Genomic DNA, 22,282 nt, shown 5'->3' with positions numbered 1-22,282 from the left:
AAGTGCTTTTGCGCAAAAGCGTCCATGCCAATCTAGATGCTCTTTTCCACAAATGCTTTTAACAGAAAAACTTGGAGAAGGCCCACCACACACACTCGCCTTATGCTGCATCTGTGTAACAACCCAACCTTCATTAACATCGTTAAGTGCCTCTGCAATGAGGAGAAAGGCTCCAGAGGTAATGACAGAAGACATTGCACAGAAGGGCTAGGAGTTCCTTTTTGCCAACGAGTCCTCGGTTTACAATTCCGAAGAGGCTATGCCAGAGGACACGCTGCACACTTAAACTGCGAGGTACTCGTCTAGGAAAGGGGCAGTGAACAGGTAGATGGCGAGCCAAATCCAAACCACCAGATGGCAAAATGCTTCCATTTTACTAATTCGCATCATTCTTGTTCCTGCTGCGTGAAAAATGTCTTTCTGGCATCTGGACCTTGACCAAGAAATTTGGATCTGATAAAAAGTAATTTTCTACGCCTGTTGTAGGAGGGTCCGCTCTCTGCCCATGTTAGCATGGCTGGTGTTAGTTAAGAGGTATGGGGGGGGGAGGAGAACAGGACACCTGGGGTTAACTAAACACCTAGGCTACGTCTACACTACAAGGTTTTTGTGTAAGTAAATCGGCAGAACAGAGGGCTTTTACCAGTGGAGTTATTCCTCTCCCCACAAGGTATAACTCCTTTTTGAACTCCAGCTCTTGCGCAAAAAGGCAGGTATGGATGCTCCAGAGGGGTTTTTGCACATCAAACTCCTATCGGCAAAAGCACAGGTGCTCTGATGGCCATTCTGTGAGCTTTCTTGCTCAAGAGTGTCCATGCAGTGTGGACGCTCTCTTGCACAAAAGCACATCGCTTTTGTGACGCGCTTTGAGGTGTGGATGCGCTTTTACACAAGAAGTTTTTGCGGATCATCTCTTCCACAAAAGGCTTCTTGCGCAAAAACCCTGCAGTGTAGACTAAGCCCTAGGGTTTACAACTACAACTTGCGTTACCCTCACTTGGATTTTGTCACCGCAGCAGAATGATCACATGATAAGTTGCCTGTTTAGCCACACACACTTAGAAACAGGCAGCAATGAAGACAGGAGCAAAGCACCCTGAATCTACTTTCTATGTTTGCTCTTTCTGCATGCTTTAATCGACAGTTAGAACAACAACAAGGAATATCAGAACACAAGAATGGCCATACTGGGTCAGACTCCAGGTCCATATAGCCCAGAATCCTATCCTCTGCATTGGTAATACCCTGTGGCAGTGAGTTCCGGAGGTTTATTGTGCCTTCCTTAAAAGAAAACACAGAGAGGAAGAAACATCTCTAGTTTCACCTGACCTACACAACTAAAAAGCTCCCACATCTCATACATGGAATTGATGCCACAATGCAGGATCACCCTTTGTCCACGTGTATCGCCATCAGGCAGATTTGAACCCAGGACCTCTGGAGCTGAGTATAGGAGCCTCTACCATCTGAGCTAAAAGCCAGCTGGCTCCCAGCCCATGCTGCAGAGGTCTCTTGATCTTAACTGTTGCTACGGTCTAGGTACCACTTGCATTGCTCAGTAACCACTCTAGGGCTATGTCTACACTGGCGCGATCTTGCACCAGAGATATGCAAATGAGGCTAAGCGTGGAATATTGCCAAGCCTCATTTGCATATCTAATGAGCTGCCATTTTTGCGGAAGAGACTCTTGTGCCAGAAGGAGCCGTCTATACTGACCCTTCTTGCACAAGAAAACCCCTCTTGTGCAATGCCGCTACGCTGATTATTTTCGGGAATAGCGGCATTGCACAAGAGGGTTTTTCTTGCACAAGAAGGGGCAGCGTAGACAGCTCCTTCTGGCGCAAGAGCCTCTTCCGCAAAAATGGCAGCTCATTAGACATGCAAATGAGACTCGGTAATATTCCACGCTTAGCCTCATTTGCATATCTCTGGCGCAAGATCACGCCAGTGTAGACATAGCCTAGGTGTGTGGGTTACACGCGCATCGGATTTTAGTATGCAAAATCCTGACAATTGTGTGTAATAAGAACAATTGCCCCCCCCCAGCAATAGCTGAACCCTGACTTCTTTCCAAATAGAACTGGAGGGACAAGTGTTAATTTTTGCCTACGATGCTCCAGTCCACAGCACAGGCTTAATTAATGACTGAACCATAAAAGCAACAGCCAGAAGGGGTGTCGTTACACAACACTTGGGTGGCGTTACCACTGCTTGCACCAAGGCCGGGGATCGCTCCGTATCTCTCAACAAACCATCAGCCCTTACCACTGTCGGCAACTAAAACCGGAGACCCGCCTCTTCCAAAGGGCGGTTGGTCCCATGAAACATGCAGACGTCAGAACACGGCGCTGCTGGCACGAATCGTTACAGGAGGCATATGGCAGATGCCTTACGCTGCTAAACTATTCAACCTGGCCGTGCCCTGTAAACTGCTAAGCAGACAGGCAAAAGAGCTGCACCAATAGACTCTAAAGCACCCCGCTACTGAAAAACCAAGAGATCTCCAATTCAGGCTAGCAGCTGCTTCCTTCTGGCCCAGTATTTTCCCCAAGTAAATTGTAGCGAATGCAAGTATAAATCACATGATGATTCTGATGAGCATTTGCATAGGCTTTGCAACTGCAGATGCCAAGGCACTTTACACAGGTCAGTACGCATTACCGACAGCACAGTAAGCACACAAAGCGGCTTGCCCGTGCTCTAAAAAGGGAGTCGGGGCAGAGTTAGACGGAGAACCTCCATCTCCTGACTCTCAGGATTAAGAACATAGGCATGGCCAGCCCAAAAGTCCACCTAGCCTAGTCTCCTGTCTTCTGACAGCAGCCAAAGGCAGGTGCACCAGAGGGAACGAACAGAAAAGGGATCCGTCCCCTGTCACCCATTGCCAGCTTCTGACAAACAGAGGCTATGGACACTATCCCTGCCCATGCTGGCTATTAGTCATCCATGGACCTAGCTAGCTCTTTTCTGAACCCTGTTAAAGTCCTGCCCTTCACAACATCCTTGGGCAGGGAGTTCCACAGGTTGACTGTGTGTTATGCTCAGACCCCTAGAATCCTAAGAATGGAAGGGACCTCAAGTGGACATCTAGTCCAGTCCCCTGCACTCAAGGCTGGAGTGTTATCTAGACAGGTTTCTGTCTAACGCTCTTAAAAATCTCCAGTGATGGAGATTCCACGGCCTCCCTGAGCAATTTATTCCAGTGCTTCACCACCCTGACACTCAGGAAGCTTTTAGTGTCCAACCTAAATCTTCCTTGCTGCAATTTAAGCCCACTGCTTCTTGCCCTGTCCTCAGAAGCTACTTTCTGCTGGAACGTGTGCCCTGACAACGCAATGGCTGACTACGTAACAGCAACGTCCTGCCAATGTCATCGCATCCTTTGGTCTTTCCTACCTGGCCAATGCAGACAAGGCCAACCACTGTCATTGTTGAAAGTTATCTGGTGCCGCAGCATGGTAAGACAACATCCCTGCATGGGGAAGGCCTGGAATAGTGCGGGAACCTATTTATAGTGCGGGAACCTGTAGTATCTACCGCTGCTTCCTTGCCAAAGGGAAGCTTTTAAACAAACATTCACAGAGAGGATCACCCTGCTAGCTCTCTTTCACCTTTCGTACGCTCTCGCCACCAACACCACCAGAGGAGCCGGGAATCCTGGCAGCAGGGCAAATGAAGGCTGTTTCGGGCATACGTAAATAGTTCTGCTCGGCTACAGCCAACAAGCTGAAAAAGCACTCCATGTGCGGACACAAGAAGCGACTCAGCAGGCTTAGCGTGCTGGTTCCTGCCCCAACAAGGATCTTATTCCCCATAAACTGCTTGTCTCCCAGCGGATTACCCTGCTGGCCTGGAGGTTCAGGAACCATCACCCAAAAAGAGACGCACACTTTCCATCACGCTGGTTTCACTTGGACACGCGCCTGGAGAATCCAGCAGAGAAGCAGCTCAGGGGAAGCGACTCAGTCGGATTGTGAGTGCACGCAGCTTTGGCGACCAAACTGAACGCGGACAGATCCCCGGAAGGAAAATAGCACACGGTGGCCCAATGGGGAGCGGCTGGCGGGGGGGCTCTACAGAACGTGGGGTTTTATGGATGAACAAAAAGGGCTTCTTGCCAGCCTGGACACAGCAATAGGAAATACACTGTAGAGAGCATCCTGCCCTGGCCAGGCTGGGCTTGATGCGACTTGCTAGGACTTTCCTGACTCTCACCTCTCGGAATATAAAACCAAAGAAGTGGGCACAAGCACAGCAGGGAGCATGTGAAGCCCAGGAATTAGAGGAAACAAGTGAATGACCCAAGCCGAGGGCACCTCTTTCCACTGGCAGGAGACACGGACACAGCAGATGACAAGGTTTTCCATGTCACTCTGGTTTCCCTGCTCTCAACCTCCAGATGAAACCCGCTAGCCAACAACCGGACTGCCCACCCCAGGATGGACTGTCACCTGGCGGGACTTCTTCTAGCTCTAGAGTCAGACTGTAGGGATGTTAAATGCCGGTTAATTTAACAGTCAATTCAACTCATGAATTCTTATCGGTTACTCCGTTATTCTATAGTCCTTGGGGATGGGGCTGGCAGCCAGCACGCTCCAGCCCCACTCCCAAGGAGCCCCCCCGTCACATGCCAGACAGGGGCTTGTCCGTGAGGGGAGCCAGTTTATGAGGCTGGTCCACGAGGGGAGCACCCTGTCCAGAGGGAGGGCTGAGCTCCCAGACCCGGCACGAGCTGGAACTGAGCCGGGCTGCCTGTCCACCTGGCTCCTACTACACTTTAAATGCAGAGCTGCAGCGGGGGTAGGTCCCGGACCTGGCATGAGCCAGGCTGCTGGCCAGCCTGCTAAAAACTGTACTGGTGGGGGTGGAGGGGAGAATGCGGGTAGTCGATAGCATTGACCTAGAAGCTTTTGCTTATTGGTTAATCAGTTAATCGACTGCACTATTACATCCTTATCAGACTGACCTTCCATCCAGACAGCCCCCTTCTCCAGCGCTCAACTGGGCACAGATAGACAGACTAAGGACACCTTCTGTCCCAGCACAGACAGACGGACGACGGTTCCAGGGTGCCACCTCTCCACTAGCATGGGCTGACTGTTCCTGGGCGCCCGCTGCCCCAGTGCCCACAGACAGACAGACATTCCCCGGGCAACTCCCCAGTGCAGACAGACAGCCCCCGGGCCCCCCAGCTCCAACACAGGCAGACAGACAAACCGGCCCCTGGCACCCTACTCCCCAGCGCTCATGGACGGACAGACAGACATTCCCGGGCGCACACACCTCCACCCCAGTACAGACAGACAAACCGTCCCCCGGCGCCTTATGCCCCATCGCCCACGTACAGACAGACAGACGGTCCCCAGCACACCCCCTCCTGCCCCAGTACAGACTGACCGACCCTCCCCGGGCCCCCCCGCCCGGCCCCCCCGGCAGCCCTGCCCACCTGGTGGTGCGTCTCCTTCTCCACGTTGACCCCGTTCACCTCCACCACCCGGTCCCCAGCGCGCAGCGCCGCCGCCTCGGCCGGGGAGCCGGGCTCCACTTTGCGGATGAACTGGCCGCTCTTGCCCTTCTCGCCGTGCAGGTGGAAGCCGTAGCCGCTCTCCCCCTTGAGCATGTGGCACAGCCGGGGCTTCAGCTGGTCCTTGGCCATGGCTGGGGCCCTGCCGGGGCGAGCGCCCCTCGGGGAACCTGGGTGCCCGGCGCGCAGCGGCCGGAGGCGCCGGGCAGCGGGGTCCCGGCTGGATCAACAAGTGGCGGCAGCTGCCGGGCGCGCCCCCTGCCTGCGCTTCTCCCGGGGCGCCTGGAGAGCCGGGCCCCTTACGCGCAGCGCAGCGTAGAGACAGGAGCCGGGCTGCTGCTGCTGCCGCCGCCAAGCGGGGCCATCCTGCGTCCTGTGCGCCCTGCGCTGCGCCAAACTCCCCCCGTGCGCTCTGCGCCGCGGCGCACCCCCTCGCTGCAGCCCCGCCGCTGCCTGCCTGCCTGCTCCGGCCCGTGCCCGCCGCCGCTACTGGGGCTGCAGCGCCTCCTCCGCGCGGCTCTCCGTGACATTGCAGCCGGGGGAAGAGCTTGGAGGCCAGCTGTGGCCATTGCCCCTCCCCCGAATGCAACCCGGAACCTTCCAGAGCTGGCTGCTGCGGGAATGGGTGTGTGTCTCCTGATTATACACTCGCCCCCGAACAACATAACCCAGCCACAGCCCAGCACATGCAGCTGGCATTGGTGCTATTCCCCCTTCCTTCCCCCCCACACACACACGCATTGTGTAGGACATCTAGGAAGGTCTCACCCCAGGGCGTGTAACATGGAGGCAAGATATGGCCAGGGCCCGGCTGGTCACTGCGTCTTTGAAAGCCACTTTGTGGGGGATGGTTCCTTGCAGCCCTTTGCCAGGCATAGATGTGCCATCCAGAACCGGTTAAACCAGTCCAAGCGGGACGCCCAAATGCACGCCCAGGGAGGAAATCGAACATACGGGCAAGCACAGCGCAGTGAGTTCCCAGTGCAAAGAATGGGAGCACAAGTCCTCACACTGGTGGTAAATAAGAAAATAAAATAATGGGTTTGTAGGGTGATTCCCCATGGACGTTAGTGGGGGTGGTTGAATCAGGCCTTAAAAAAATCCTTTTGGCCAGATACTAAGAGGATCTCTTGGCCCCGGCTCATTTATTTGTCTTGTCACTGAGGTAGGACAGCTGACCTTATAGCACGCTGACGTCCTCTAAACATCTATTAATTTGAGGGCAGTTACCGCCCAATCACCTTGGAGGAACATAAGAACGGCCGTACTGGGTCAGACCAAAGGTCCATCTAGCGCAGTAGCCTGTCTGCTGACAGTGGCCAGCACCAGGTGCCCCAGAGAGGGTGGACCAAAGACAATGATCAGCGATTTGTCTTCTGCCATCCCTCTCCAGCCTCTGACAAACAGAGGCCAAGGACACCATTTTATCCCCTGGCTAATAGCCTTTTATGGACCTAACCTCCATGAATTTATCCAGCTTCTCTTTAAACTCTATTATAGTCCTAGCCTTCACCGCCTTCTCTGGCAAGGAGTTCCACAGGTTGACTACATGCTGTGTGAAGAACTTTCTTTTTATTACTTTTAAACCTGCTCCCCATTAACTTCATTTGGTGTCCTCTAGTTCTTCTATTTAGGGAACTAATAAATAACTTTTCTTTATCGGCCCTCTCCACACCACCCAGGAAGAGGCCTGGGATATCACACTGATGGGGTGTAGCAGGGGAAAGGTAGAGCGATGCCTAGAGGGGGGGAAGTTTCTCTCTAGGAATACATTACATTAGTATTCTGGCTCAAGGCTGCCAATGCAGATCCCTTATCTCACTTCAGATCTTGTGGTAACTTTCCAAGGAAATAATGTGGCAACGAATCGCATTCTGCTCAGCCCTGCGGTAGGTGCGTAATGGCCTGAGGTCAGGGGTGGGCAAGACAGCCTCTGCGGGCCAGATCCAGCCAGCCTCCATGGGCCAGATCCAGCCCGCCAAGCTGGTTGATCCGGTCGGCAGCCGCCCTGCCGCTCCCAGGCCAATGGAAACCCGGGGACAGGGGAGTACGTGAAATCTCCTTCCCCCGCCAGACGCACACAGCCCCAGAGGGAACCACTAGCTGGCCAAAACAGTTCCCTCTAGGCACCGTGTGCCCCTGGCAGGGTGGGGGCAGGAGGCGAGAGACTTCCCATGCTCCCATGCACCTAAGCCCTGATTGGCCTGGGGGCGAGGGAGCATGCAAAGTCTCCCTCCACCCACAGCACCTAGTGTGAACGACCAGCTGTTCAGCTGGCAGTTTTCTCTAGGCACCGAGTGGAAAGGGGGGGGATGACTTCCCAGGCCAATCAAGGTCTGTGGGCAGGGGAACCTGGGAAGTCTGGCCCCGCCCCTTCCACCTGAGGCCCCGCCCCTTCCAGGATGACCCACAACCACTTCAGAAATTTGTGAAGTGCCCCCCCCCTTCAAAAATTATTACCCGCCGCTGCCTTTGGCGAGGTTACCTGTTGCCAGCCGAAAGGAAACAAGGGCAGCTGGTTTCAGTTCCCAAGCCCAGGGATCAGCCCGTCATTGGTCTTTGTGGGAGAATTTTAAGCTGTGAAATGCATCAGACCTCTGGCAGTATGCCAGCTTGCCATCAGACCTGGCTGCTCTGTAATTAGCAGCAGCTATGCAAAACAACAGGTCTCTGCCTGCTTGCACAAAGCCATCGGGTGATGTGGAAGGAGGCCAGAGAGAGTCATAAGAACGGCCACCCTGGGTCTGTCCAAAGGTCCATCCAGCCCAGGCTCCTGATTTCCAGCAGTGGCCAAGGCCAGGTGTCCCAGAGGGAATGAACAGAACAGGGAATCATCACGTGATCCCTCCCCTATCGCCTATTCTCAGCTTCTGACAAAGAGACTTGGGACACCATTCCTGCCCATCCTGGCTAATAGCCATTGACGGACCTAACCTCCATGAACGTATCTAGCTCTATTTTGAACCCTCTTGTAGTCTTGGCCTTCACAACATCCTGTGGCAAGGAGTTCCACCGGTTGACTGTGCCTTGTGTGAAGAAATACTTTCTTTTCTTTGTTTTGCTGCCTATTAATTTTATTTGGTGAATCCTAGTTCCTGTGTAACAAGAAGGAGTGAATACACTTCCTTAGTTACTTTCTCCACACCAGTCACAATTTTATAGACCTCAGTCATATCCCCCTTAGATAGCTCTTTTCCAAGCTGAAAAGTCCCAATCTTATTAATCTCTCCTCAGACGGAAGCCGTTCCATACGCCCCAATCATTTTTGTTGCCCTTTTCTGAAGCTTCTCCAATTCCAATATATCTTTCTTTGAGATGAGGCAACCACATCTGTGTGGGGTATTCAAAATGTGGGGGCTCCTCCATTTGCTGTGTCACATGAGGGCTTCCCTGAGCCTCCCTCGGGCTTGATGATGTGTTGTCATCCAACAACCTGGCTAATACCAGAGCCACAGATTTTGAAACACACCTGCCAGTATGTAATCTTAACCCAGGTCGGGACGTCTCCTAGGAGTACACGTGCAGGAACCTGCCCTGTTTCTAGGCCGCTCCCCTTCCTTGTTTCTACATCAGGGATGACCTTGCCCAAAACACGAGGTACCTTCTTGCAGATCTCGCTTTACTGTTGGCTGCTGGTCCAGGCTGGGTGCAGGTAGCACAGGGAGGAAGAATTTCTTGTGAATTGAGGACTTGGGTCAGGCCCCAATTCAGGAAACTACTTGTTCATGTGCCTAACTCGATCCATATCTGCATGGCTCCACTGACTTCATTCGCTTAAGTTAAGCATCTGCCTAAATAACTTGCTAGATTAGGGCTGACCATTCCTTCCTCCTTTGCATTTAGGAATGGCCCAAGTGCTCACCTGTTCCCTGGCTGCCCCTTTTCTTCTGCCCTGGTAAACTCTCACCTGCAGGGGAGGATTCTACAGCCCACGAGGATTGTTGGGAACACAGGTTTGGTACAGCCTGCGCTGTGATGGGCGGGAAAGGTTCCCATCTTTCTCGAGGAGCTGGAAAAAAGCCTGAAAACATTCCTGCATCCATGACCATCTTAACACCGCATGGAAAGAATTACCTCCCCTCGCAAGCAGCTCTTGCAAAGTGCTTAGCGGTAATACAGGTTGAACCTCTCTAGTCCGGCACCCGGAGGACCTGACCGGTGCCAAACCAGAGAATTTGCTGGACTATGGGAGGTCAGTATTGTCTAGCAGCATTACCTACACTTCCCCTGCTTACTAGGGATGTGAAAGTGTAATCACATGCATCTGGCTCCTAGGAAGCTGCCTCCCCCCTCCGCCCACTGCATCTGTATCAGAGGCAGCAGCATGGCAGGACAGGTGGGAGCTAGTATGCCTGGAGAGCTGGCTTAAAAGTTAGCTCCCCACACACACCGGCTCCCGGGAAGCTGACCGCCACCCTGCATGTAACTGCTGGAATTTTCTGTGGTATCACGATGACTTATACACATTTTGACATCCCTTCTGCTTGCTGGGCTCTTAGAAGACATTTTGGGCTCAATTAGAACTAAAGACCAGCACAGGACACTGAGAGCCAGGATTGGTGGCAGGAAACAAACTTTATGGGACTGTGGGAAACTTGGCCACATCCACAGTAAGTGGACATCCGGCTCACTAAAACCATGCCGGACCACGGAGGTTGCTGAACCAAAGAGGTTCAACCTAAAGCTGGGTTTCAAACACGTTTTACATCCTCCCCCCCCCACACACACACCTACCCTCCGCATCTCCATAAAAAAACAAACCACACCCACCCACTGCAATTGCTACCTTTACTGAATTGAATATAACGGCACCACAATGAATGGGCCAGAGCCCAGCTGGAGTTCTGCATTTTAATTTCTAGGGGCTCGGATATGGATAAATATTTAAGTTCTGCATGAGGTGGGGAAGTTCACGGTAGATGTATGCTATTTGGCTCAGCAGAATTTGGAACCTGTTTTATTTGACATCTGCTTCAAAGCAAACAGGTTTATTTATAATTCATGTATCGCAATTCATTAGGCACTTACTTTTACCCATGTGCTAAACTCAGTTTGCACTGCGGTTTAGAATATTGCATAATGAATGCATCAGACATCCAGGATAAAAAGCCTGACACTTTCCAATATCAGAACTCTTGGACAGGCTTTCTACACGATATACAGCTTAGCCCATCGTAAGCGACTACTCCAGGGATCAGCAAAAATCAGTGTGTTCAGTGGTTCCTGAAAAAGGCAGCATAGGAATATATCTCTGAGAGGAGCTAAGGATGGTCTCTTAAGACAGAAGCTTGCTTGAAAAATGTTGACAGTGCAGTGACTGTCTGTTGCCTTCTTTTGATACTCGCTTTGGCAGAAATAAAAGTTCACATAACTCCCTCGCATCCCTGTCCTCCCAAAGAGGTGGAATCAAGAGGACTCAGATGTAGCTCTTCCTAGATTTGCTGTTGTCTTGGGCAAATCACGGAACCTTTCCAAAACTCATCGGTTGGTGAAGTGTAGAGGAAGCAGGTAATGTCTACTGTCTTGAAGTGTATTCTGTATATCTAAAGCCGCACTCTGTTTTTCTGCATAGGGGGTTGGAAATGCTGACAGAGGCAGGAAGCGCTGATATTCATAGAAATCAAAAGGTCCCAAGTGCCAAAATGTCCCTCAATTCAGTTCCTTCGCAGCCCCAAATCTTGGTGCCCCTACATCCTGTGTGTAAACTAGAGATATAAAATCCAATTGAATTGGCTAACTGGTTAAACATATTGTTAGCCAATTAAAGGAGGGGTTTAAGCATATTGTTTAATTGACTAACCAATAAAAGGGGTGTTGGCCGGTCAACCAGTTAAAGGGGATTACACATATTGTTTAACCAGTTGGCCAATTAAAGTTGGTTTGAGCATATTGTTTAACCAGTTAACCAATAAAAGGGGGTTGGCCGGTTGACCAATTAAAGTGGGTTACGCATATTGTTTAACCAGTTAACCAATTAAAGGGAGGTTAACCACTTAACCAATTAAAAGGCTGGCTGGATTGGCCCCAGTCTGTGGCCATTAGCACGAGATGGCACCTAGAGGAGATGGCACCTAGAGGAAACAGAGCATGCTCTCCTCGGAAGGGTCACGCCTCCACGGTCCTGAACCGACTCTCAACCTTGTCCAGAGCTCCGTCGCACGACCCCCTGGCTGCTGTTTTCTAGGAGTACTAGTAAACGAGGCCTCAGCCTTTGAACCCCACTCAGATCTGGGGTCAGTCGGAGAAGCTGCCCAGGAGCAACGTGGAACCCCATCTCTCTTGTTCCCGCCCCTCCGTCTGGGGCCGACGCGCTCGAGACCCCGTCAAGCATGCACACGCCTCCGTGGGGTTTCAGCAAGGGGAGGAAAAAGCCGTCACTTTAGTCCCGCTGCCGGAGAAACCTGCCTCAGGAGAAGGGAGCTCATCCCACGCGCAGCTTCGTTCCTGCGCGAGCGGGCTGCACGGCTGGGCGAAGCTGTGAACGTTTTCCCGGCTCGACCGGCGGTGGTAGAAGAACAAGTATGGTGCAGAACGACACCGGCTGCCCAAAGCTGCGAGCGCCTCCTGTGTCACAAGGCGAGCAGACGGGAACCCGCTCCGTCCTTGTGTGACGGCGGCAGCGGGGTTTGGGCCCTGCGCTAGGTGCTGTACAAACACAGCAACAGGCCCCACCCTGCAGAGCTGATGATCTAGATCAGGGGTGGCCAAAATACAGCCTGGGGGCTGGGTTTGGCCTGCCAAGCTGCCAGACCTGGCCCACCGCCCAGTGGAAGGGTTGGGCAGGCTCCCTGCCCGCCCTGCCCCCCCCATGCCACTCACAGCAGCCAGCTGTGCCATGTGCCCCCTCCCTCAGCACACTCTCACCACTGGCTGTGTGCAAAGTGCTCCTCCCCACCTGCCCCGCAGAGCGCAGAGAAGCACATGGCCCCTGCAGTTGGCTTCTGTGAGCGGTGTGTGGGGGTGGGGCAGGCAGACGGCCTGCCCAAGGGATCTGCTGGGCTGCTGGCTGGGAGCTGCCTAGGTAAACGCCCCCCAGCCAGAGCCTGCCCCGGCACCTCCACCCCTCCCACCCTATGTAACCCAAACCCTTTTCACCCTCGCTCCTGCACCCATAGCCCCTTCCAGATCCTGCACCCCAACCCCCTGCTAGGTCACAACCTTCTCCAAGCCCCTGCACCCCCCCCATACCTCACCTTCAGGTCAGAATCCTCTCCTGTACCCATATCCACTCCCAGACCCCACATCCCCTCCTGTTCCCCGATCCCCTACCCTGAGCTCCCTTCTGCATCAGCCTCCATCCCGGACCCCCCCCCCCCAATTAATACCCTGGAAGAGTGCAGCCCTTGAGCATTTATCAAAGCCTCAAACTGGGCCCCCCCCCATCAAAACTTATTGCCCCGCCCTGCGGCACACAACGGTCAAAGGCTGGGAGACAACAGCACCAGAAAGTGACGTGACTGATCCCAACCTCCACAGCAGGTTGGAGGCCAAGTTGGGACCAGAACTCCAGTCTCCCCACTCCTAGTCCAGCACCCCCACCCTGGGGCCCACCCCCTCTCAGCCCTTGGTGGGGTGGCAGAGAGGGATGGCGCTTCAGGAGCTAATGCTCCACCCTTAGGGTTTGTCACCAACCACTGCTCCAGCACGGCTGTGTGGGTGGGTGTGCGGGGGGGGGGGGGGGGCGGTTGTGTTGTTTTTAAGAGGAGGCAAGAAAGCAGGGTCCAGCTTGTGCCTTGCCCTTGAAGGCTCCGTGGTGATTTTTTTCCGAAACATGGAGGCCTGGCTGAAACGCCAGGATGGAGAATGCCCTTCCCCCGCTCCTCCAGCCACTCCCAGCGGGCACAAGATCCCTCTTCGCCGTGCAACGTCGCCCCGGCCTCTCAGACCGCTGGGCACCTGCTTTGCCAGCCGGGTCCACCCAGTCAGCACACAGAACAATCGCTCCCCACTGTGACCCGGCAGCGTGCCAAGAGACAGCCGACGCAGCACGCTGGCCCTCGGAGACGGCACGGCCAGGCCGGGAGCACTGCCTGGATGGGGAGTGCATGACTCCGGCCCCGTCGAGAAGCCAGCTAGTCGTAACTGAGGAACAGCATCTGTCTGGCATACAATAGACCTCAGTCTCCTCCTGCCCACCTGCCCTCAGCCCCTGACTTGCGCTGCTTCTGTCAGGGGGGTGAAGCACTGGAAGAAGTTACCTCAGGAGGGTGTGGAATCCCCATCCCTGGAGATATTCAAGAGCGGGTTGATCAGACACCTGGCAGGGATGGGCTAGACCAGCGGTTCCCAAACTTTTCGGCATCATGCCCCCTTTTTGATTTTTGAAAACCCCCTCCCCCCGCAAAAAATAGCAGCAAAACTTGTTGAGGAAAAAAAAAAAGGAACTGACCGGGGCCGAAAAACAAAAACAGTAGCAAAACTTGGGGGGGGATTGATGGAGGGGCCAGGATAGCCTCACGCTCCCACAGGAATTTCCCGCCTCCCAGTTTGGGAACTCAGTCTAGATGGTGCTGGGTCCTGCCGTGAGGGCAGGGGACTGGACCGGGTGCCCTCTCGAGGTCCCTTCCAGTTTTGTGATTCTCTTTCATTTATTGACTCCTAGAACTGGCATGGACCTCAAGAGGGCGTCCAGTCCAGCCCCTGCCCTCCTGGCAGGACCAGGTGTAGCCGCCTGCAGGCAGCACCAAACCTGGGACCTCTGGCGCGCGAGCGAGGACGTCCCTTCTTCCCAAATGGCTTCCACACAAACCACGGCAGGTTAAGACACTCGGTACAAAGAGCTGTGGTGAAACGGACGATCAGAGAGGGCTGGGGGTGGCTGAGCCACGGTGGGGATCTTCCGTGGCTGGGTGGATGAATTCCACTGGCCGCACAGCTCCAGGGAGCCGGCTTCAGCTCCAGATGGAGGTAAACAGGTAAGCAAGTGAGCTGGACTGAGCCCCACACAGCCCCACGGTGGAGGTGATTGGCAGCACCGATAGCATCGACTGCTGGGTGGTGGGGGACCGCCTGGCAGTGGGGTGTTACAGTCAAAGCTTCGGGGGTGGGGAGCAAGCCTCCCAGAGAGGTTAAGTGGCTTGCGTGGGATGTTGTTACATTTCATCTCCCCCAGCCCTGTTCTGACCTACCACCACAGTTCCCCTCGGGCCCCATCCAGCCGGCCTGCGAAGCAGAATCACAGCTCTGGAGTCCTGGTGTCTTCCCCATGCTGGGTCTCCTCCGTGCCTGCAGCCATGCGGCCTCAGGAAACCTGCCCTGCAGGTTGCGATGGGACGATCTCAGCGCAAAGGGAGGGCGGCCAAAACAAACCCAGCGCTCCAGGCAGGCGTGGGGAGACGAGCCCTTGTCTTCACCAGCCGCCTCCGGTTCTGCCAAGATCGTTTGCCTCGTATCTGTAACCCACCGTGCACTCCCACTGAACTGCCGGGGACATCTCTGGAGCAGAAAGCACTCTGCTGAGCGAGAGCAAACGCCATTTGCCTGGGAAATGAACTTTCCCGGGAGGTAATTAGGGGGGCACTGTCTCCTTTACTTTCTCCATGGAACTCGACTCACACCACACAGAGGAGGGGCATGGAAATTTCCACAGGCCGCCGAGACAGGCATTGAAAAAACGTCTCCGTGGTCGCCCTTAACTCAGAGGCGATGCAGTTTCCTTGGGGCCGATTGCCTGGCTGAGCCAATGCCAGACCCGGTGGGCTGGCTCGTGGCTCTCAGACACGCCAGGGTGTATCGCTTACAAGCCACCCGACTGCCTACCCTGGGAACTATGTGGGACTGAGAACACCACGTCGGGAGGGGAGCACACCGCGAGCAAATGCAAGGAACAGCCGCGGGAAGAATGACTCCGACGCTCCCAGGCCTTTCAAGACACCTTGCACAGTTAACGAAAGCAGCCTGGAGCATTCCCGGGAGGGTGGCAGCGACTCTCGCCTCATTTCATAGGTAAATGTCGGCCAGAAACAGACGCTGGAATAAAACCCAGGTAACCGGATTCCCAGGCTCCTGTTCCAACCTGCAGCTCACACCCCTGTAATAACTCAGCCAGGGGGAATTCCTGAAAGGGCACACCCGTTTGGCCTGGCTGCACGAAGCTCTCCCCACAGCAGTTGATGAATTGCAGGTAGAGGGGGCCTGTAGCGGCTTCCCGCTCGCCACAGCGCTACCTGCCGTCGAGTTGGGGAATTAGCACGGCTGGCAGGTGGCCGGATCCCTTTCAGGGCACTGCCCTCCGGCAACGTCCACTACAGCCTGAGCTTTCCCCCTTTCCGGGGGCAGTTTGTGAGACGCCGGTCGGCCTTCAGGAAGCGGCTCCTCCACCTCCAGCACCGGGAGAGACGTGCCTGCCTCCCTGTGTTACCGCGCCTTAAAACAGTCCAGGGGGCGAGTCTCTTCCCGGCCTTCCTTCAGGTCGGGCCAAGAGGTCATTGTTCACGCGCCCGGCCTTGCTTCAGGTCCGGGCCGCAGAGAAATAAGCCCACCATTTGTCTGTCTATTATCACACAGTTCGGGGCAGGGCAACCGTTCTAGTCCTGTCCCTTTACGAGCTCCCGCCCGATGCACGGACGGTCCCAAACGCACCGTAGGGAAGCCCGGGCTCTTGAGCAGGGCGGTCAACAAATACCACCAGCCCAACCCAGGCCCTAACTCCAGGCGGGGCGGCACATGGCGGCCAGGCCCTGACGCCAGGCGTGGCTGCACCCAAACCCCAGTTTGTAGAAGCTCCTCCTTCAGGAGCGGGCCCGGGAAGGCGCCGGCAGCAGCAGCGGTGAGGGGGAGACTGCCACCCGGTTATGGGGTGGCGGGGGGGGCGCAGGCCCACCCACCTCACTGCGCCCCGGCCCAGGGGCCCTGATGGCAGCAGTGCAGCTGCGACTGGCTCAGCAGGGCTCCGGCCCGTAACTTGCTGGCCGCGGGCGGCTCCCCGCCCGGCTACCCCCTGGGCCACTTCTCGTCTCCCCCTTCCCAGGTACATGTAGCTCCAGCAGGTTCGTCGGGGAGTCGAGGCCGGTGTCGTCCCATCAGGGTCCAGGCGGCCCAATCCAGGGGTCAAGGGGTTGGAGCTCGGCAGCGTCCCGTGGGCTCGTCCGGCCCCGGCGTTCCAGTACCCATCGGGGTTCCAGCCAGTCCCCCGGCTCGGGCCAGTCCTCTGGGTCCCTGGGAGGCTCTGCTGGCTGGCTTGGCCCGGCCTCTGTAGCCCTGGCTGGCCTGCTGAGCTACCGCTGGCCTGTGAGACGCATCGGCCGTGGCTCCGCTCGCACAAACCTCCAGCCCAGTGAACTGCAAGGGGAGGGGGCCCACTGGAGGGGCTGGCAGCAGCCATTTCCCTGGAGCAGGAGAGCTTGGGGCCGGACACGTGCATGGTGCGGTCCTGCTAGACGTCTCTGAGCCCGCTCTGGCACGGCTCTGCTCCGAGGCAGGGGCAGCGTCTTCCTCTGGGCAGACAGGCTGTGCACTTTGGGAAAGTTTCTCTGCCTCTGAGCCAGGCGGGGAGGCAGCAGCGGAGTCCCATGCTGGAGTCTGAGGAGCTAACCCTGCAATGGTCTGTGTGTTGCTGGTTGCATAAAAAGCCCAGACCTGGGAAAGGGAACCAAACTCCGGCTTTAGGCTTGCTTATCCCTGGGCCTGCTGTTGGGCCCTTTCCAGTTAGGGTTCATAGACTCATAGACTTTAAGGTCAGAAGGGACCATTATGATCATCTAGTCTGACCCCTGCACAGTGCAGGCCACAGAATCTCACCCACCCCTCCCAGAATAATCCTCTCACCTATATCTCAGATATTGAAGCCTTCAAATACTTTGAAGACCCCAAGATGCAGAGAATCCTCCAGCTGTGATCTGTACCCCATGCTACAGAGGAAGGCGAAAAACCTCCAGGGCCTCTGCCAATCTACCTGGAGGAAAATTCCTTCCCGACCCCAAATATGGTGATCAGCTAAACCCTGAGCATGTGGGCAAGACTCACCAGCCAGACACCCAGAAAGTTCTCTACAGTAACTCCTATCATCCCTCCATTGACCTATTTTGCACTGATAATGAATGGACAATTTGTTACCAAGATCCTGTTATCTCATCAAACCATCCCCTTCATAAACCCATCTAGTTTAATCTTGAAACCAGATAGATCCAGATAGGTTGACAGAGGGTTTCAGAAAAAATACTGAACAACAACAGAAACCACGCCAGGAAAAAGTTTGTTGTGCAAAAAAACCCCAAAAAACCCACAACCCAGAGAGTTGTTAAAAAAAAACCCACTCCACACCGTGTCTCCTTTAAACCGTGGTGAGGCTTTTTGGCCCTAACAGGCTGCGAGCGGCCACCTACCACCTTGCCTCCCTGTGTGGGGCCGGACAGCTCCCCTGCGGAACCGGTAAGCTCTAGGGTTGCCAGGCTACCTCCATACTGAGCTGGACAGCCGAGATTTTTGCCTCCTGGACGGGGAAAAAAAAAATCAGGAAGTACCGAACATTTTAGGTGTCTGGTTTTTGCTGAATTTTTTACCGGACAGGAGGCAAAAATACCGGATTGTCCGGGTCAATACTGGACACCTGGCAACCCTATTTCCAGCAGCCCTGCCGGAGTGAGTTTTAGAAAAGCAGGTCACGGTTTCATCCCCTCTCTTTTGCTGTCCTTGGCCAATGGATTTGTGTCTTGCTGGGCTGTGGATTGTGTCTGAGCAGGGAAAAGTTACCACACACTGCCATCTGCTGGGCCCCAAATCCAGTGTGGGACCGAATCCTGAACTCTGTGTAACAGCTCTTCAGCATCCATCTCAAAGGGGACGTCTACTCGGCAGGCTTAATTCAGAATAAGCTATTCCGGAAGAGTTCTTCCAAAATAGCTTATTTCGACATAGCACGTCTACACTGCAGGGAAACCTAAACTGAGTCTGAGGCAGGCTTCCCTAGTGTAGACACGCTATCTTGATGTAGAGCCCCAGGAGGCACTGGGGAGGAATAACCTCATAGAACAAGGCTTACAGGTTTCCGAATAAGCTGCCCATTATTTCGAAATTATTTCAAAATAACGGAATGGCTGTTTGGATGCTCGCATTGTTATTTCAAAAGAACGCCGGTTATCTTGAAATAACAGTGCAGTGTTACAAAGGAGGCCAGTACCATTGCGGGGAAACTGAGGCACCAAGGGGCAGTGACTTGCACCGGGTCTTCCAACAGCCGAACCAGGAGCAGGGCGTCAGTGACCCAGGATTCCTGGGTGGGTCATACTCCCATTCAAAGTGCAGTGACCCATACGGTCCCTGAATAGTGCTTGTGCAAGCCCTCCCCATTGAACTCCATAGGACGTCTTGCCTCATTGCTGTTCTGTGTGAAACAGGGGAGCAGAACAGAGCCCTTCCTTTACACACAGTTCTTCCTCAGGCAGAGTTCCCACCGACTCCAGGGTGGTTTGCCTGACTTAGGAACTGGTCCGGAATGGGGAAGAGAAGCCAAAAGGAGAGAAAGTCCAAGAGCAATACCGAGGAGGCCCAAGCCAAACACGAGCAAGAGAGGCAAGGAAAGCCACTAACTGAGCATCGTGGCATGTGAAATGTTGCTATTTAGTGGTACTGGAATTTCGTAGAATCACAGCATCCTAGAACTGGAAGGGATCTTGAGTCATCAAATGCAGTCCCCTGCCCTCACGGCAGGACTCAACACCATCTAGATCCTCCCTGACAGGCATCTGTCCAACCTGCTCTGAAATATCTCCACTGATGGAGATTCCACCACCTCCCTAGGCAATTTACTCCAGTGTTTCACCCCCCTGACAGGTAGGATGTTTTTCTTAATGTCCAACCTCAACCTCCCTGGCTGTAGTTTAAGCCCATTGCTTCTTGTCCTGTCCTCAGAGGCCCAGGAGAACAGTCGTCAGAGCCAGGACTCCTGGGATCTACTCCCATGGATGCTAGAAATTATTCTGACGCTTTCCTCTTGGCAAGCCGGACCCGCAGTACAAGCAAGAGCAGAATTTGGATCCATTTCAGCAGGTGCTTACAGTTCAGCATGTGCTTTGCTGATTTGGGGCCTACATGGGGTGCAGCTGGAGCAGAAACTGGGTCCTACCTCAGAGGCTGGGCCACTAGTGCTGGGAGAATGAATCCCCCGGGCAACAAGGGAAAAGGACAACCCCCCCCCCGGATGAACATGGGTGCAGAATTCCAGCTGCAGAGGGGAGCGCTGGAGCTCTCGGCGCCCGAACGCTCAGGGCGGGGAGCCAGCTGTCACCCAGCGAGAAAGTCGACATTCATCCCGGCTCCACTTTACAGCCCGTTTCTTTCCCCGACAAAAGAGGAAACGGAGCAGAGGCCCTGCTCCCCCCCCCCCCCCGAGCAAAGCCGCACGGAGCCAAGGGGACGGATTAAAGAAATGGCAGAGATACATACAAGAGGCTCAGGGCGGGTTTAAGCTGCAGATAACAGGGATCAGCCCAGATCATCTTGGATCCTTCTCGGTTTTCTCCTCCTTGGCCTGGATTCTCATTGCCGGTGAAATCTATCACTGGCGGGTGCTTCCGAACACCGCGAACTGGGGACAGCCAGGAAGCAGCAATGGGAGAAGCGTTAAATCATGTCCATGAACATCCCAGGCCTGATTCTGCCCTGCAAAGGGAAACAGCTCTGGGCTGCCACAACCAGCTTTGGGGGACACCCCAGACTACAGAGAACCTCCAATGGTACTGAAATTGCTCTCCTGTCACGTCCCCGGCTGCTGGCGTAAGAAGCATGGCCAGGGAATGAGGCAGCACCGGGGCTTCCCTGGTGCCTTCCAGCTGTCCTGTAGGCACTTTGGGGTCCCCGGTGTCCAGAGTAGCCAACCCAGGCACAGGGGAGTGCACAGCTGGCTTTGAAGACATCTCCCCGTGCTCTCCTATAAGTGCACTCCCTGGACCAGACTCTCCTAACCAGGTTCGGGATCTCTCTTACCGATGGCCCTTGCGGACTTCACCACAGCAGCCGCCAAGCTGGCAAGGAAAAGGAGCAGATGGAAGACACCTAAAAGTTTATGGAACCCTGTGGACCTGAACGTAGCAGAGAGCAGAACACCCTGGATGATGATGTCCACAGCCCTTGCTTTTCATAGTTTCATAAAACTTTACACCTTCCGCCTTCCCTTCAGGAAAGTCCTGTGGGATCGAATGGAACTGAAAACAGGGCTCTAAAAAGTCAACTCTAAAACCTTACAGAAGTCACTAGAGGAGTTGATCCTTTCTTGGGGCTATTTAAACCCACCCATAGGATTGATGGAGAGATTAGCGTGCCCAGGCATTGTTCATCTAGCCTCCAGAGTGCCTAGTTCTCATTTTGCTGAGCCGTTCTATAGGGCTACCCCATCCACGTCAATTTGTGACTTTCACCAGCTGACAACACCGAGGTAAAATCCCGGAAGAGCCCTGGGTTCCATCCCAAACAGGCAGAATATAGACCAGGAGGAGAGCGGACAGATGGGCATGACAATTGCTAGGGAAATGAAGAGATACTTGCGATCTGCGTGGGACCGCCTTGCTGCGCAAGTCATCTCAGTAGCTTTGGGGTGGTCCTAAACACAAAGACTGTCCTGTCTTTTGGCTTACTATGAACCTAAACACTCATTCATGCAGTAAAGTCCCAATACAATGATAGCATTCTGAGGGCCTCAGATAAAATTATTTCTGGATTTGTTCCATGGGAAAGTTTGTCCCCAGTTGGAACAAAATGCTGAAATGCCAAATTTCAAATGAACTCACTGGGGCTGGTGAAACAGAGAGCAGGTAGCTTCGGGAAGGGGAGGAGGATTATTTACAGCGGCACTCCCACAAAGGCCAGGGAGCTGGGAATGACAGGTGAGCTGGGTTCAAACCCAGCAGCAAATGCAATATCCAGAGACAATGCTGTGGCCAGTTGTCATGACTAGGAGCTGGTAAGGAGAGTCTGACTTACCTGGAGAGTGAGGAAAGGGTTAAGCAACTTTGGAGCTGCACCTGAGGGAGAGGACTTAAAGCATTCAGCCAATGAAATGCAGATAGGAATTTCAAACCAAGAGGGTTTTTTTTCTTCTTTTGTTTGAGATCAGAGCAGTTTTTTTCCCCCAGATATGTCAGGCTCTCCCAGAAATGCACTCCTTGAAATGTGTAAGTAGGGAAAAGTTTAGATAGTCCATCAGATTTTACTGTTTTCCTTGTTTGGAGGTTTGGGAGTCATGTCTGAGCTGGTTAATTGTTTTTCTCTTTTGTAACTACGGATAACAGCCCAGGGATTTCCCCTGAGTCTATTTCACTCTGTGGCTTTTAACATCCAGTCATTTACTATGCTTGCAACAGTAGTTTTGTTTTTAAAATAAAAGTATTTTCCTTTTTGTTTTGATTAACTGGCATTGGTTGATTTGTGTGTCCTTAAGCCTACATGCCTATGTTACCCAGGAGGAGCAGAGCTCCATTGTTCTCTGCAGATTCCCACTGTTTGTTTTCCCAACTCTAAACAGAATGGAGTTTGGGACAGGGGGGAGAGCTTTACCTTAGAGAGGGGATTCCCACAGTGATCTCTTCCCTGAAAAGGGTTTATTTTATTTTTATTTGTATTTCCACTTGGGTGGTGGCAGCGAATTTCTTTTAAGAAAAACTGAGATTGGACAAGTTTGTCTCTGGGAGTTACAGAGACAGGTTCTTACAGAGTTTATTCCACTATCTGGCCCCATATCTACACTTGAAGTTCCAGGTTGGGGAATTGAGCCGTGACACCAGTCAATACAAAGGGAAGGACGTTCTCCAAACCAGCCTTTACTG

The 22,282-nt window shown here is 53.9% G+C and overlaps 1 protein-coding gene across 1 annotated transcript in view; it reads right to left on the bottom strand.

Annotated features, from left to right (window-relative positions):
• Nucleotides 1–6,055, bottom strand: part of NHERF2 (NHERF family PDZ scaffold protein 2) — a 106,712-nt gene extending 100,657 nt beyond the window's left edge. Inside the window, exon 1 of the mRNA XM_006129280.4 lies at nt 5,448–6,055. Coding sequence (XP_006129342.2) covers nt 5,448–5,657 — 210 coding nt within the window. The 5' untranslated portion in view covers nt 5,658–6,055. The remainder of the gene's footprint in view (nt 1–5,447) is intronic.
• Between the last annotated feature and the right edge of the window lie 16,227 nt (nt 6,056–22,282).

Source organism: Pelodiscus sinensis, chromosome 16 (assembly GCF_049634645.1).
Source record: "Pelodiscus sinensis isolate JC-2024 chromosome 16, ASM4963464v1, whole genome shotgun sequence".
Lineage (NCBI taxonomy): Eukaryota > Metazoa > Chordata > Testudines > Trionychidae > Pelodiscus > Pelodiscus sinensis.
Note: the sequence above shows the minus strand (reverse complement) of the source record. Positions and strands in the feature narration are given on the sequence as shown.